Below are 16426 nucleotides of genomic sequence, written 5' to 3'. Positions count from 1 at the left end.
TAGATTTTAAATTTTAAATTTTACAACTAAACAAGTCTGAGCATTTCACACATGCCTCGCTCCCTGAACAGGGGAGAAGCATGTCTGTACACCTCGAGGTCAGGACAATGTCGGGTGTGTTTAGTTCCACCAAAAACATCATTTTCCATCACATCTCCATCACATCGAAACATTAAATATAGCAAATGACCCATGTATGGAGTACTAAATGTAGGTAAATAAAAAAACTAATTGCATAGTTTTGATGTACGTTGCGAGACGAATCTTTTGAGCCTAGTTAGGTCATGGTAGGACAATATCTACCACAAACAAACGAAACATGCTACAGTGCGCTACAGTGCTTTTCACCCCGCGCTACAGTGTATTCGTGGGAACTAAACACAGCCGTCGTTGAAAACACCTCGAGGTCTTGGTCAGAGAAGCTAGTGTGTGGTTCCGGGATCAGTGAGAGCCGAAGCTTCAGGGCGCGTTTAGTTCCCAAAAATTTTCACCTCCCCTTTAAACACATGTATGAAGCACTAAATGTAATTAAATAATAAAATTAATTACACAGTTTGGATGTACATGACGAGACGAATCTTTTAAGCCTAATTAGTGCATGATTAGCCATAAGTGCTACAGTAACCCACATGTGCTAATGACGCGGTCAAAGGCCTCAAAAGATTCGTCTCGTGGTTTCCAAGTGAGTTCTGAAATTAGTTTTTTTAATTAGTGTCCGAAAAGTCCTCCCGACATCCGGTCAAAGTGCTGATTTGACCTCCAAAAATTTTTGCTCGGGGGAACTAAACGCGCCCTCAGCTTTCAGCAGCAACAGCAAGCAGGAGCAGGAGCAGTCAGTTGTCAGGTCAGGTGTCCCCACTGCCGTCTGAACAACCAGCCAGACCAAACTCTGATCTCGGCCGTGTTTGGTTGTAGGGTGAAAAAAATTTCACCCTACTTTAACCATTGATTACGAGTATTAAATACTCCCTCCTTTCCTGTTTATAAGACATGGTGGAACATGACACGGTCTTCTAAATAACACTTTGACCATTTATTTATCATATATTATATCACTTTTGATTATAAACTTATAATCATTGTAAAATATATTTGATTATGAATACAATCATATGAAATTTGCATTATAAAAATAAAAATTTAATAGTCAAATTATTGGTCAAAGATGACAAGGTTTGAATCTTGATATACGTGTATGCCTTATAAACAGGGAAGGAGGGAGTAAAATTTAATTCTAAAACCATCTCCACAACCACCGTGTAAATCGCGAGACGAATCTAATGAGGCTTTTGACCGCGTGATTAGAGGATGGTACTGTAGTATAACTGTAGCAAATCATCAATTAATTACCGTCATTAGATTCATCTCGAAAAATTACACTTATCCCTAAAAAGATTTTACAAATAGACTTCATTTAATACTCCGAGATTCTCTTCTCGGGAAACGCGCGAAATTTACCGCCCTCAGTCGGATGTCACATCCCCCTTCCCCATCCCTGCAGAGGCTGCGGCAGCCTGCTGCAAGTGCTGCATGATGTTCTGAAGACTGTACTCATCCTCCTCGGGCATGGGTTGGGTCAAGAGATGAGTGGCATGGAACATTCTGATCAGATGATGCTAGCTACAGTACTCTCTTACAGAGTGCGGGGTTCAAACCTTAACTTTATTATTTGAGATATATGGCCCTAGAAATTAAGGACGAACCAAAACAAAATAACCCCCATCTTTTGCTTTAAGCACAATTGTATTTCATTTAGTTGAAGAAGATGGGTACCAACAACCAAGAGGCTAAATTAGGACCGACCACGCCACGCCAGCTTCACCTCTATCTTTTGGAGGAGCAATACCAATGCAACACTCGACTCATCAGCAGGATTCTCCGGAACGTACAAACCAAGGAATAATCCCAAGAACCAAAAAGACAGGGCCCATCCATCCCATCCCATCCCATCCGGGTATGTAGATTGAATTGACGCAGAGAAAATCTGAAAAAAAAAAGATTGACGCAGAGAGAAAAAAAAGAGCAAGCAATATCTTTGGTCGCCATCTTTCAAAAAATATCTTTGTTCGCCCGAAAGGGTAGAGCACTCACCAATGGGGCGCTGCGCTCCACTGTGTACTAGTACTAGTACTATACTAGACGAGGGAGAACCGGAGAAAGGAACAAAGGGAGCGTTTAGTTCCCAAAATCAAAAATTTTTGGGTGTCTCGTCGTTGTTTGACCAGATGTCGGGAGGGCTTTTCGAACATTAATTAAAAAACTAATTTCAGAACTCACTTGGAAACCGCGAGACGAATATTTTGAGGCCTTTGACCGCATCATTAGCACATGTGGGTTACTGTAGCACTTATGGCTAATCATGCCCTAATTAGGCTCAAAAGATTCGTCTCGTCGTGTACATCCAAACTGTGTAATTAGTTTTATTATTTAATTACATTTAGTGCTTCATATATGTGTTTTAAAGGGGAGGTGAAAATTTTTGGGTGAAAATTTTTAGGAACTAAACGGGGCCAAAAGCTGCTCATCGAACAACACCAGCGCCGCCGGCACACTTCGGCGGTGTTTGGTTTCAAGTAGCACAAGTATCACAAAAGTTTTGATCAATAATTAGGGATACTAAATAAAAATAATTTATAAAACTAACTCCACAACTCTGCGCTACTTCGCGAGACGAACCTAATGAGGCATTTGACCGCACGATTAGAGGATGGTTACTTAGCATCACTGTAGCCAATCATCGATTAATTACTGTCATTAGATTCGTCGTGAAAAGTTACACCCATTCGTGAAAAAGTTTTATAAATAAATTTCATTTAGTACTCCATACATATGAGATTTTTTCTCAGGAATCATGTGCGATAGGTGTGATAAGAAACCAAACAGAGCCGAACGAACGGGAGAAAAAGGTGGGAAAAGAAAAAGGATCAACGATCCAGGAGGAGGAAGGGAGGCAGGTGGAGTGAACTGTGAAGCATTTACTTGGGACGAGCATATCCATGGAAGATGCCGCCGAATTTCGCAGATGCGCCCGCCCATATCGCTGCTCTCTCCTCGACTCGTGTCTATCTCCCTCTCCCTCTCGCCCCCAAACTCATCCATCAGCTATAAATCCAGTACGCCTCGATCTGGATCCATGGCAACGGCAATGCTGCTCTGCTCAGGAGCGTCTGGTGCTCGAGGGTCGGAGCTCTGCGTCCATGTCGCCGTCGCCAACGCATCGGCGGCCTTCTTGATGATGACCGGCCCGCGCCGGACAGCGCGAGGGCGCTGCTGCTGCTGCTGCCGGTGTCGCCTTCCGCTCTTCTCCGGCAGCGGGGACGCCGGAGGACACTGCAAGGGGGGTCTGATCTGATTTCTACCTAGTTCTGCTCGTCTCGTCGGTGGCTTCTGCAGGGCAAGTCGAATCCTTTGGCATGCATGTTGTACTTGTACCACGTTGAGTGACATATATATATATATATATATATATATATATATATATATATATATATATATATATATATATATACACACACACACACACACACACACACACACACCCGTATGTTCTGAACAAATACACTAGTGCTGCTTCCTTCAGCTGTGACCTTCTTGCTCATGGTTTCTCAAGATACTACATCTTTGGGAATTCTCAAGATGCAAATTTGCTCAGCGCCTTAGATTGCCGAATGATAGCCGTTCCGGGTTGTAAATCTAGCTAGCAGTTCAAACCATCACTCTAGATGAAGAAAGCAACGTCTTGAAAGAAAAAAAGTTGATTTTTTTGGATGGGGCTTTCACATTTGCATCAAGGTCAGTTCATCAGGTGTGACTGGTCTGAACTCAGACCCAACGAAACAGTTTTCAGGTTCATGCATTCCCTTGCCGGCTCACACACTTCAGCTGCCTGTCAGTAGCTTGTTTTTGCGTGCCCAAGTTATAACCGACAGTTAATGCACCGCGTGATGACTGATAAGACAGTTATAACCGACAGAAGAAGCGCCAATCCGTTGGCAGCCAGAACAAACAGTTGGGGGTTGACAGTCCAACAGAAACGTTGACCTGCCATGTACTACTCCAGCTGGCAGTTGCAGGATCCTTGTTGCCTTTTCCCGAGGTGTACAGTACAGCTAGTGTCAACCAGGGTTTAACTTTTCGGCGAAATTTTGCCGAAATTTCGGTTTTTTTTCCGTTTCCGCTAGTTACCGGGATCCGAAATTTCGGTATTTTTCGATATATTTCGTTTCAAAATTCAAAATTCAACAAATTTCGTCCAAAATCCACCGAAATTCGCCGAAATTCACCGAAATTCCGGAACGGAATTCCGTTTCCGCCGATCACCGGGATTCTACCGAAAAACGAAATGGTGAACCCTGGTGTCAACTCACGAGACTGCAGTACGGACAACAAAACCGGAAGGCCAGGATGATTTCCGTTTAAAAAAAAGAACAGACAGGCCTAATAATCTGTTTATTCTCCTGCGCTTATTATTTGCCCGTACACACAGAAATACTAGTGTACAACTCGTTACACAAAGTTAGATGCTCTTTTTACAACATGGTTTCACAATTCACAAAGGAGGCATCGCTCCACACTTTTTAACCTTCGATTGATGTCTATCGGAATCTATGAAACACGATGCGGTCTCGGTGTACTATGTATAACCATGATAGAAATGGAAATCTCCACGGGAAAAAGTATGGAAATATTTTTTAGAAAAATAAAGGAAAAGTGGGCACTACCATTTAGTACTAACCTCTGTTAACAAATAATGGACAATTTTGATTTTACTATTCAAAGTTTGACCTTTAATTTTCTCATAAATTCATTGTTATACCATTTTAAACATACAATGATACTCTAAGTGTTCTCGTTAACTGAATACTTTTTAAATAATTAGCGGTCAAAGTAGCAATAGTAAAAATCAAAATTGACAAGTATTCGTGAACAGAGGTTAGTATTAAGTAAAGAGGTAACCCTAACAGCTGTGTGCTGTTAGGAGGCTACCATTAGCTTCGGACAAGCTGCCCGAGCCAGATTAGATCATGGGCGCAAGGCTCAGTATAAATTTATAAAACGTTTGAGGGGCTCCGTGCAAATACAACCCCTCTGTCTCCCTTTTAGCTTAAAGACCCTCGAACTCTATACAATTTACGATCCGAGGACCCAGCCTGGGTCTCCTTCCCCTTCCCCGGCTTGTGTGTCTCGTTAAAAAACCAGTCGAATCCCGGGAGATAAAAGACACAGAAATCTCCATTCCCAAACCCGGATTAGGGCTTGACCGCCCCCCACCGGCCACCGGAGCCCCGCAGCCCGCCTCCGGGGGGCCGTCTCCGGCGACGATCCGGTGACCCGCGGCGCCGCGCGGGCCCGGTCGACCTAGATCTGCCGCGGGCGCATGAGGGAACCCCGAATCGGCCAGATCTAGAAGCTCCCGCGCCCTCCCGGGACCCCCCGGGCCCGTCACCATGCAGCCCAGCGGGGGGCCCTCCAGCAGCTCGCGGAGCTCGCCGGCGAGCTCGCCGCGGCCGGAGCAGCCGCAGCCGGGCACCCCGGCGTCGGCGCAGCAGCAGTCCCAGCAGCAGCAGCAGCAGCAGCAGCAGCAGCTAGGGTTTAGGAGCCAGGTAGGCCTTGCCTTGTCTGCCCCACCCCCGGCTCGGTGGGATTCGAATTTATTTTGGGTGGTCGTTTTTTTTTTCTTGGGGGCGATGTGATTGGTGGGGAACCGTGCGCCTGCGCGCGCGCGTGGTTGTTGGGATTCGGGGAAAAAAATCTTGCGGCCGTGGCGAAAAGGCCTCCCTCCCGCCTGTACGTGGCCTGCCGCAAACGGTAACGAGGTCTCCTCGATCCTCCCGCAGTGCAGGAGTGTCAGTGCGTCTGGTTGGTTGTCTTGTCCTGCCCCCATGGTGTTCTTCAGCTGGTCGGGTTCCGTTTCGATTTGGGTTTGCATGTGTTGTGTGTGTCTCCAGGTTCCCCAGCCCGTGGGGTTTCTTGTAGTCCCCGGTTTCAATTTGGAATTGTTGTCTCATTCTGATCTCGTCTCAATTCAGTTTGTTTGTTTTTCCGAGTGATTTGGGCCACCTCTGCTCTTTAGTGTGGTTTGATGCGAAAAATTTGTTTGCTTTTAGAAAATCCCAACCATTCAATCGGTTTTGTTTGCTTGTTGTCTTGATGCAGTGTTACAACTGGGTTTTTTCGGTTCTTAGTTTTGCGAGGTTTTAGACTTCTGAACGGGTCACCTTGTGTTGCAGGGAATGATGCATCACCATGAACAGCAGCAAACATACCAATCCGGTGCACCACATGGCATGATGGGACCAGGCGGCGGCGGTAGCTTCCCTCAGTCCTCCAGCCCAATGCCGCCGTTTCAGGGTCAGAGGAACCTGCCGCTATCTGGCGGACCGCAGGGCATGGTTGGAGGTCAGATGCACAACCAGATGGCAATGCAGCAACAATACCTGAAGCTTGCGATGCAGCAGCAGCAGCAGAAGGCGGCCCAGGGTATGCTCCTCCAGCAGCAGGCCAAGATGAATATGCCGGGGTCATCGTCAAGAGACCAAGATATGGTTAACAACCCTGCCAAGATGCAAGAGCTTATGGCCCTTCAGATGTTTAAGCGACAAGCTGAACATATTCAGCAGGCTGAGAAGCAGAAAGAGCAGGGACAACCAAGCAGTAATGAGCAAAGAACTGGGGATATGAGGCCTCCTATGCCTCCTCAAGGAGTACCTGGACAGCAGTTGTCGTCAGTGGGTATGATCAGGCCCATGCAGCCAATGCAAGGCCAAGTGGGCATGGGCAGTGCCGGTGGTGGCCCATTAACACCATTGCAGTTTCAAGCCATCCAAGCCTGGGCAAAGGAGAACAACTTAGACCTGTCCAATCCTACAAACATGAGTGTGATTTCTCAACTCCTGCCGATCTGGCAGTCTAGCAGGATGGCAGCCATGCAGAAACAAAATGAGGCTATGGCTGCGCAGCAGCAAGCAACATCCTCGCAAATGAACAGCGATTCCCCAGGGCATGGCAATGTTGCCAGTCAGGGTGCCCCATTGAAGGCCAGGCAGCCCATTCCCCTGAGCTCAGTTTCTGGTGGAGAAGAGGCTAAGGTAGTGAATTCGAGCAACTTGCAGTTGCAACAACAGTTATCTGCCCATAACAGGGATGGCTCAAATGCTGTGAGGCCACCTATGACAGTGGGTAATGGTTCACAGACGATGCATATCCCACAGAGTTCTGGGCATGTGAATAAGGTTCCTGAGCAATCCAATCCAAAAAATGTCCTTGCAAATTCTGAAGCGGTGCAGATGCAGCATGCAAGACAGATGCAGCAGCTTAACCAAGCTGCTGCCCCCACAGCAATCCCTGGTGAAACAGGAGGGTCACAGGCCCCAACTCCAAGTGCCCGGTCGCAAACGGGGCAAACGGGTTTCACAAAAAATCAACTTCATGTACTCAAAGCTCAGATATTAGCTTTTCGGCGTTTGAAGGTACAATAAAGATAAACCTTAAAAGTCTATTTTGTTTATGTTTATGAGATCCAGCCTGTAATTTTAAGATGTTCAGCTGATCAATCTAATATCATTGCGGTTTTCTTTTTTGCTCCTTTGATTGTCCCTCAATATCAGCGCGGTGATCGAACACTCCCGCCAGAAGTTCTTGAATTGATTGTAACTGGACGGCCTCCTGATTCACAAGGGCAGCAGATTTCTGGACCTCAGGCAACACCTAACCGTGAAAGGCCTGGTGTAAGCAGCGCAGATGAACATGGAAGGCAAATGGAGACTGGTGATAAAGCTCCTGAAAAACAGGCATTGTTGAAGGGACCATGTTTGCCAAAGGTGGAAGTTTCTGCTTCAGAAGATAAAGCTAGTCCTGCCAGTGGTCCTGGTCCCATGCAAGTGATGAAAGCTTCTCCAAAAGAGTCTCTTAAAATTGGACCAGTTTCAGTACCAGAGCATAGTAACAATACTGTGATTAAATCCGAGCAAGATCTAGAACGGGGTATCCAGAGAACACCTGGGAGAAGTGATTACAATGCTGAGAGGGGTAAATCTTTACCAGCAGAAAGTGGTTCAGTAGATGCTGAGCAGACAAAAAGGGCTGCCTCGACAAGCAGTGCCCCAGTCCCAAGAGATGTTCCCAGAAAATACCATGGTCCGCTATTCGATTTCCCGTCTTTCACTAGGAGGCACGATTCCTTGGGACCTACAAATTACAACAGTAATCTGTCACTAGGTTATGATGTGAAAGATTTATTAGCTCAGGAAGGAATGATAGTTCTTGGTAAGAAACGTGAGGATAACTTAAAAAAGATAAGTGGTTTGCTTGCTATTAATCTAGAGAGGAAAAGAATCCGACCTGATCTTGTCTTGAGGCTACAGATTGAAGAAAAGAAGCTCAAACTCCTAGAACATCAGGCTCGGCTCCGGGATGAAGTTGAGCATGAGCAACAAGAAATAATGGCAATGCCAGATAGGATATACAGAAAGTTTGTCAGACAATGTGAACGTCAACGTGTTGACCTTGCAAGACAAGTTCAGCAGATGCAGAAAGCCTCGAGAGAGAAGCAGCTGAAATCCATTTTCCAGTGGCGCAAGAAGCTTTTGGAGGCACATTGGGCTATTCGTGATGCTCGAATAACTCGTAATCGAGGGGTGGCCAAGTACCATGAGAGGATGTTGCGAGAATTCTCAAAGAGGAAAGATGATGATAGGAACAAAAGAATGGAGGCATTGAAAAACAATGATGTGGAAAGATACCGTCAAATTTTGTGGGAACAGCAAACGAGTGTTCCTGGAGATGCAGCTCAAAGATACAATGTTCTATCTTCTTTCCTGACTCAGACTGAAGAGTACCTTTATAAGCTTGGAGGAAAAATAACCGCTACCAAGAGTCAGCAACAAGTAGAAGAAGCAGCAAATGCTGCAGCTGCAGCTGCACGGGCACAGGTATTTGACACTCTTCACTTTGGACTAGTGAAACAGCTCTGTCCCCTGCTCCCTCCTCTTTTGGTTATCGCTGGATAGCAAAGCTTCTTGTAGACATTATTTCAAGCATTTGTGCCTCGCTGCTGCATGTAACCAGGTTCCTTGTTGCTAGTCCTATACATGAACATGCTTCTTGTTTTACAGGGTCTATCTGAGGAAGAAGTGAGGGCTGCTGCACAATGTGCTGGTCAGGAGGTTATGATAAGGAACACATTCTCTGAGATGAATGCACCAAGGGATAATACGTCAGTTAACAAGTAAGAAATCGACAAAGTTGAAAATGTAAATGCATCAGATTTTTTTTTCCAAGTTGCTATTTCTTTACTTCAGAATTTAGATATGCACCTGGAGTAAATTTATGTTGCATTTTCGGAGCCTGCATTTTTTTCCATTTGACATTTGACTGTTTGAGGTATGGTTTGTCAGATTAGATTCAAAACATACTTTTCACTCTTAATAAGTTTTTTTTTACTTCTTTCATATTTTTAGGTACTACACTTTAGCTCATGCTGTCAGTGAAAGAGTTACCAAGCAACCATCACTGTTGCGAGCAGGAACTTTAAGGGACTACCAACTGGTAGGATGTTTTCTTTTAACTGAAGTAATATTCATTTTCATTGTAGTTATGTCCTATCACAGGAGATTTAAAATTCATTTTGTTGGTTATCTAGGTGGGCCTACAGTGGATGCTTTCTTTGTACAATAATAAGTTGAACGGTATTTTGGCTGATGAGATGGGTCTTGGCAAGACTGTGCAGGTGTGTGGCATCCCTTTCTTGTTCTGATTTGCTTGCTTTACTCCTGTTATATCACGACATTTTTTCTTATCATCAATGCTCCCTCTTCTCATTCAATCCAATGCTGCTAGTTTATTTGTATGGCTGCGCTATTTGTTATCACAGGTTATGGCATTGATCGCATACCTGATGGAGTTTAAAGGGAATTATGGCCCACATCTCATAATAGTGCCAAATGCTGTCTTGGTCAATTGGAAGGTACGTCTTCCATGTCATTTCAAGCTTTGAGCTATTTTTTACTTTCCATTTCTAGATACTGTATTTGTTGTATAAACTTAAAAGTTTGCTGTGATGTCTATTCTTGGTTCAGAGTGAACTGCTAAATTGGTTGCCATCAGCATCTTGCATATTTTATGTCGGTGCAAAGGACCAAAGGCAGAAGCTGTTCTCTCAAGTAAGCTGCCTTTTCTTCTGGTAGCTTTTCATATGTCAAGCCTGTACTTACATTTTATTTTAGCAAAATTGCTGATTTCTTGTGAACAAACACAATCAATCCCAATGACTTGCCCTGCCATCGCTTAGTTTGAAAACTTTCTAGAAAGGGATGGGAATCATGCACTGTTTGATTTTGAAGGAATCACCTGCTAAATTAGTATCATCGCCCTTATTTTGCATACCTTTTATTGGATCTGTTTTCATGTCAACCATATCTGTCCTAAATATATAAGAACACATGAGCAAACGTGCTTTAAACTATTTGGAGTAAGTTAAATTGTGCTGTACACGATTCCAGTTTAGTTTTCTTCTTAGTTGAATGGCTGCTCTTATCAGTTGATCCCTGTTTATTTCAAGGTTCTAAAAAACGCTAGACGCTAGGCGAACGTTTGCCTATGGTTTAGAGTTTTTTGTGATTAAACGTAGATTGAACATGATTAAACGTGTGTTGTGATTAAACGACACTGTGATTAAACACAACGCTTGGCCACCGTTCAGTGTTTAATCAAGATTAAACGACATTTAAAAATGTTTTTTAGAACACTGGTTTATTTCTTGATTGGAAGTAATGCTTGCCACATTCTGTTACTTTGCATTGATAAGCTATCTTATAGCAAATACATGCGTATTTTCTTGTATTTAGCTCTTGTAGAAATTTTGCTTCTAATTTTTGAATCGTCTTGCAGGAGGTTATGGCCATGAAATTTAATGTTCTTGTAACAACATATGAATTTGTTATGTTTGACCGTTCCAAGCTTTCAAGGGTTGATTGGAAGTACATTATAATTGATGAGGCGCAGCGGATGAAGGACAGAGACTCAGTCTTGGCGCGTGATCTTGATCGCTATCGTTGCCAACGACGTCTCCTTCTCACTGGTACTCCTCTACAGGTAAACCAGATAAATGTGTATTGCTATTGTTGCCAATATAGCTTTACTAAAAAAAGAGGCTCCCTTTATTATCTACTGATGAAAGAAGCCCCTTCTCTTTTTTACCAGTATAGCTATTTTATCATGTCATTAATGCACCTTTTTTGTTGTAGTTATTTAATGCATTTGGGAATTGATTGCAGAATGATCTCAAGGAGCTCTGGTCCCTCTTGAACCTGTTGCTTCCAGAAGTATTTGACAGTAGTAAGGCATTTCAAGATTGGTTCTCTAAGCCGTTTCAGAGGGATGGTCAGACACATAGTGAAGAAGATGATTGGCTTGAGACAGAGAAGAAAGTAATAATCATTCACAGGCTGCATCAGATTTTGGAACCCTTCATGCTACGTAGGCGTGTGGAAGATGTTGAAGGCTCACTTCCACGGAAGGTGCTATCATTTTTTCGCATGTCATGCATTGGTCAATTTGTTTGGTAAGTTTGCAACATTATTAATCCGGCATGTTGTTGCAGGATTCTATTGTTTTGAGGTGTAGAATGTCTGCCATTCAAGGAGCTATATATGATTGGATCAAATCTACTGGTACTATTAGAGTTGATCCTGAAGATGAGAAAAAACGTGCACAAAGAAATCCCATGTACCAGTTCAAGACATACAAGAATCTCAACAACAAGTGCATGGAGCTAAGAAAAGTTTGTAACCATCCTCTCCTGTCATATCCATTCTTGAATCATGGGAAAGATTTTGTGATCAGATCTTGCGGGAAGTTGTGGAATCTTGATAGAATTTTAATTAAGCTTCATAGGGCAGGCCATCGTGTTCTCCTTTTTAGCACAATGACAAAACTTCTTGACATCATGGAAGACTATTTGCAATGGAGGCGACTTGTTTACAGGCGAATTGATGGAACAACAAGCTTGGAAGATCGAGAGTCGGCGATTGTTGACTTCAACAGGCCTAATTCTGATTGTTTTATATTCTTGCTTAGTATTCGTGCTGCTGGTAGGGGTCTGAATCTTCAGAGCGCAGACACTGTTGTAATATATGACCCTGATCCAAATCCACAAAACGAAGAGCAAGCAGTTGCTAGGGCCCATCGTATAGGGCAGACTAGGGAGGTGAAGGTTATTTACATGGAGGCTGTTGTTGATAACATATCTAGTTATCACAAAGAGGATGAGTTGAGAAATGGAGGGAGTGGAGATTTGGAGGATGATCTTGCTGGGAAAGACAGGTACATGGGATCAATTGAGAGTCTCATCCGCAGCAATATCCAACAATACAAAATTGATATGGCAGATGAGGTCATTAATGCTGGTCGTTTTGATCAAAGAACGACCCATGAGGAAAGGCGGATGACTTTAGAGACACTCCTGCATGATGAAGAGAGATATCAAGAAACTGTTCACGACGTGCCTTCATTACAGGAAGTGAACCGAATGATTGCTAGGACTGAACGTGAAGTTGAACTTTTTGATCAGATGGACGAAGACTTCGATTGGACTGGGGATATGGTGAAACATCATCAGGTTCCAAAGTGGCTTCGTGTTAGCTCTACTGAAGTAGATGCTGTTGTGGCAAGTCTATCCAAAAAACCGTCTAGAAATATGTCATCTGGTGGCATTGCTTTAGACACTAATGATATACCTGAGAAGAGAAGGGGGCGGCCAAAGGGTACTGGCAAGTATTCCATCTACAGGGAGATTGATGATGAAGATCTTGAAGAATCTGATGAAGATTCTGAAGAGAGGAATACCACCACACCCCTGCCTGATGATGGGGAAATAGGGGAATTCGAAGATGAAGAGGACAATGATGATTTGGTACCTGATAACAAGGATGAATCAGAGGAAGAAGAGCCTATCCATGATGGCAGGTACAATTTTACCGATGGATTAGGTAGCAGAAAAGCTAACAGGATGGAAGACGCTGGTTCCACAGGTTCTTCTTCTGGAAGCAGGAGATTACCACCGCCTGCACCTTCTTCATCTTCGAAAAAATTGCGGTCCCTATCTGCTCTGGATGCCCGCCCTGGTTCTTTGTCAAGGAGAACTGTATGTGTTGGCAACTTGGCATATTGTTGTTATGTCTTTTTTTTTTGTTTCTGCTTGAATTTATATGTTAATTAGCTCATCATTCTTTTAAACTGGTGATTTGCAGCCTGATGACCTAGAGGAAGGTGAGATTGCAATGTCAGGTGACTCACATATGGACGTCCAGCAGTCAGGGAGCTGGAATCATGAACGTGATGACGGCGAGGATGAGCAAGTGTTGCAACCAAAAATAAAACGCAAAAGGAGTATTCGTGTTCGTCCAAGGCCTAATGCAGAAAAGCAGGAAGATAGATCTGGCGGAGAAGGGGTCTTCCCCCAGCGTGGTACTCATCTTGCATTTCAAGGAGATTGTGATTATGATTCACAATTTAAGTCTGACTTAGGTGCCCGTCTTTTTGCTGATCCAGCTGCCAGGCAGCAAGACGCAGTTCATCCTATATTCAAACAGAAGCGCAACATGCCATCTAAGAAGGTTTCGCCTGCTTCTAGGACAGGGAAATTGACTTACTTGTCTGGATCTGGTGAAGGATCTGCTGAACGCTCCAAGGAAAATTGGAGCAGTAAGGCCATTGACTCTGCTTCCCCAGAGTACCGCGGCACAAAGATGTCTGACAGTATGCAAAGAAAGGTACGCACACAAACTTACACTCTTTGTGCAGTACTGCATTTATTGGTGATTGTTCTATTGAATGTTCTTCAAATTGAGTGGGATTCTCTGGAGGAATTATCTGTAGAATTTTGTCGACTTTCCATACCTGCCCAGGAGGTGAAGCAGAGTGAGGACTGCCTCATCCATACGAATGGGAAGGGCTGTATCATGAAAGCACCATTTTTTGCAAAAAAAATAATTTTAGTTTTGACAAGTTATGCTTAATGTGCCACATATTTTAACATCTGGGTCACATGCAGTGGAAGTGTTTTCTGTTAGCTTTATACGTATGTAATTGGAATTTAAGATTTAGCTTTATTTTGTGGCTCGTTCTGTTTCTTGGCATGCCATATACTCCCCTCCCAAAAAGACTGTTCTTTTAGAAAATTTCATACGCGCTACTCATCCTAAGAAATGACCTTGTTGCCCCTAATTAATTTAGCAATTGTGATTGAAAAAGGTGTTGTTTATTTGGTTTTCTAGATCCTCAATAAATGTATATGCATTGGAATTAGAAAAGTAGAATCTACAAAACATTTGATTCGCTCTATTCGCTTTTGTATACAATTTTTTCTTGGTACTTGACATTGCTTTAATTAGATGGATCTTACTACAAGCTAAACAAACACTCTTTGTGGGACAAATTTTAAAGGCTAAAACAAAAATTTTTTTGGGACGGAGGTAGTAGTATTTATCAATATTGTCTCAGCAGGGATTCTTTTGTTCCTGGCTTGTCATTGGATCTTTATATTTTACCTTTTGTTATATATATACTATCCCATATGGCTGAGCTGAAGCTGTTTTCGACCTGAATACCTGCAGTGCAAGAATGTGATAAGCAAGCTATGGAGGAGGATTGACAAAGAGGGTCATCAAATCATACCTAATATATCTTCTTGGTGGCGGAGGAATGAAAATTCCTCATTCAGAGGTCCAGCTGGTAGCACCCTTGACCTACAGAAAATTGAACAGCGAGTTGATGGATTCGAGTATAGCGCTGTAACTGAGTTCATAGCGGACATGCAGCAGATGTTGAAGAGTGTGGTTCAGCATTTCAGCTATAGGCCTGAGGTAGTCCTATTGTTTTGCATCAAACATTGGTTATATTTGTCATCTATGCTTCTAACAGTTCTGAACTTGTGCTTGGTGTTGTAGCCTAATAGAATATTAATTTACTCCAATTAAAAATGCAGGTCCGAATAGAAGCTGAGACCCTCCATAACTTATTTTTCAACATAATGAAGATTGCCTTCCCAGACTCAGACTTCAGCGAAGCTAAGAATGCGATGTCATTTTCGAATCCCGGAGGAGCTGCAAGTGGTGCTGCTGGGCAGTCGACAAAGCAAGCTGCTTTGGGCCATAAGCGCCGAGCTAGCACCAGTGAAGCAGAGCAGCATGGTTCGGGACATAGCAGGCATAATCAGCCTAGCGAGGTTCCTAGCCGGACTCACAGTTCTAGATCTGAGAGAGATTCGAGGCATTCTGGATCTGGCAACAGGGATCAACTCCCGGATGGTGCTGGGTTATTGCACCCAAGCGATATGTTCATTGTTAAGAAGAAAAGACAAGAACGGCCAAGGAACAGCATTGGTTCTCCATCTAGCTCAGGCCGAGCTGGACCGCTCTCGCCAACCAACCCTGGGCGGCTGGGCGCGGTGCCCTCACCCAGAGGTGCCAGGATGCCATTCCAAAGGGATGCGCATCCATCCCAGCAGTCGATGCATTCTACTGTTTGGGGTGCGCACTCAGATCATGGGGGGAGTTCCTCGACACCCGGCATTGGGGACATCCAGTGGGCCAAGCCAGCCAAGCGACAAAGGACTGACACCGGCAAGAGGCGGCCGAGCCATTTGTGAGGATTCTTTGCATCGCGGTGTACATTCTCTGGCATCCTTGATTGGTCTAACCTGTGAAGTGTGGACTCCAGCGGTGTACATTCGCGTCAATTTGGCATCCTGTCGAGTCCATCCTTTGCATATATGACCGCCTTGCTGGCCTTTTGTTGCTGTGGGCATCTGGAATTTTTTCCTTGTATGTTAGGTTCATCATTCTGTAAAGGGGGAATTCTTATGGTGGTGCGGTGCAGCTAGAAAATGTCGTTCACGTAGCATTGAAGATGAAGAGGATCAGTCGGCCTTGATAATAAATTAGTTATTTATTCCCATGTTTTATGGCTCTAGTGTCCGAGTGAATTCGGCATCGTCGCGTCGGGGGCCCTCTCTTTGTAGTGTATCCAAAGTCAGAGGTCAGGCGTCACGGCCATGGCATCAAGTTGTTACATCATCTGGAAAACCCCATTATTTCATTCTCGGCAGCGGCATGTAGTATCGTTTGTTGTCGGAGGAGGGGGGACGGGGTGTGTGGTGTCGCATCGCCCCCAAGTTCAGGCCGTTCGTCTTCGGGGACCAATAATCAATACGGTACATCGCTACCAGCCTTATCGTGTCATGTAATCTTTTCACGGACTCTATTTCTTGTCTCCCTTTCTTTTTTTGGACTAGTACATACTGCAGCTGGTCTGGGCCTTTTGACAGGACGGGCTGACAGCCTGCCTGCCTGACACACACGGCCCACTCTGAAACCCCCACATAAACCTTGATCTAGCCCATTCAATACAAAACTTGAAAGCTGGCTTG

At 44.1% G+C, this 16426-nt stretch overlaps 1 protein-coding gene across 6 annotated transcripts; it reads left to right on the top strand.

The window, feature by feature from the left end:
• Window positions 1-5080: 5080 nt before the first annotated feature.
• Window positions 5081-15961, top strand: LOC120695744 (ATP-dependent helicase BRM-like). 6 transcript variants are annotated; one of them, XM_039979055.1, is made up of 15 exons: window positions 5081-5603; window positions 6231-7469; window positions 7608-8930; window positions 9114-9226; window positions 9459-9546; window positions 9641-9727; window positions 9872-9964; window positions 10077-10160; window positions 10888-11091; window positions 11274-11516; window positions 11600-13141; window positions 13248-13464; window positions 13549-13769; window positions 14613-14861; window positions 14984-15961. In XM_039979055.1, exons 1-15 carry the CDS (start codon window positions 5448-5450, stop codon window positions 15644-15646), a joined length of 6522 nt encoding a protein of 2173 aa, XP_039834989.1. In that variant the 5' UTR covers window positions 5081-5447; the 3' UTR covers window positions 15647-15961. The 6 variants fall into 6 exon arrangements, with proteins under 6 accessions (XP_039834989.1, XP_039834927.1, XP_039835196.1 ...); XM_039979262.1 differs by lacking the exon at window positions 5081-5603 and adding an exon at window positions 5705-5808; XM_039979202.1 differs by lacking the exon at window positions 5081-5603 and adding an exon at window positions 5768-5859.
• The last annotated feature ends 465 nt before the right edge of the window (window positions 15962-16426 follow it).

This window comes from Panicum virgatum, chromosome 1K (genome assembly GCF_016808335.1).
Source record: "Panicum virgatum strain AP13 chromosome 1K, P.virgatum_v5, whole genome shotgun sequence".
Classification (NCBI taxonomy): domain Eukaryota; kingdom Viridiplantae; phylum Streptophyta; class Magnoliopsida; order Poales; family Poaceae; genus Panicum; species Panicum virgatum.
This window is presented reverse-complemented; position numbering and strand designations above follow the sequence as displayed.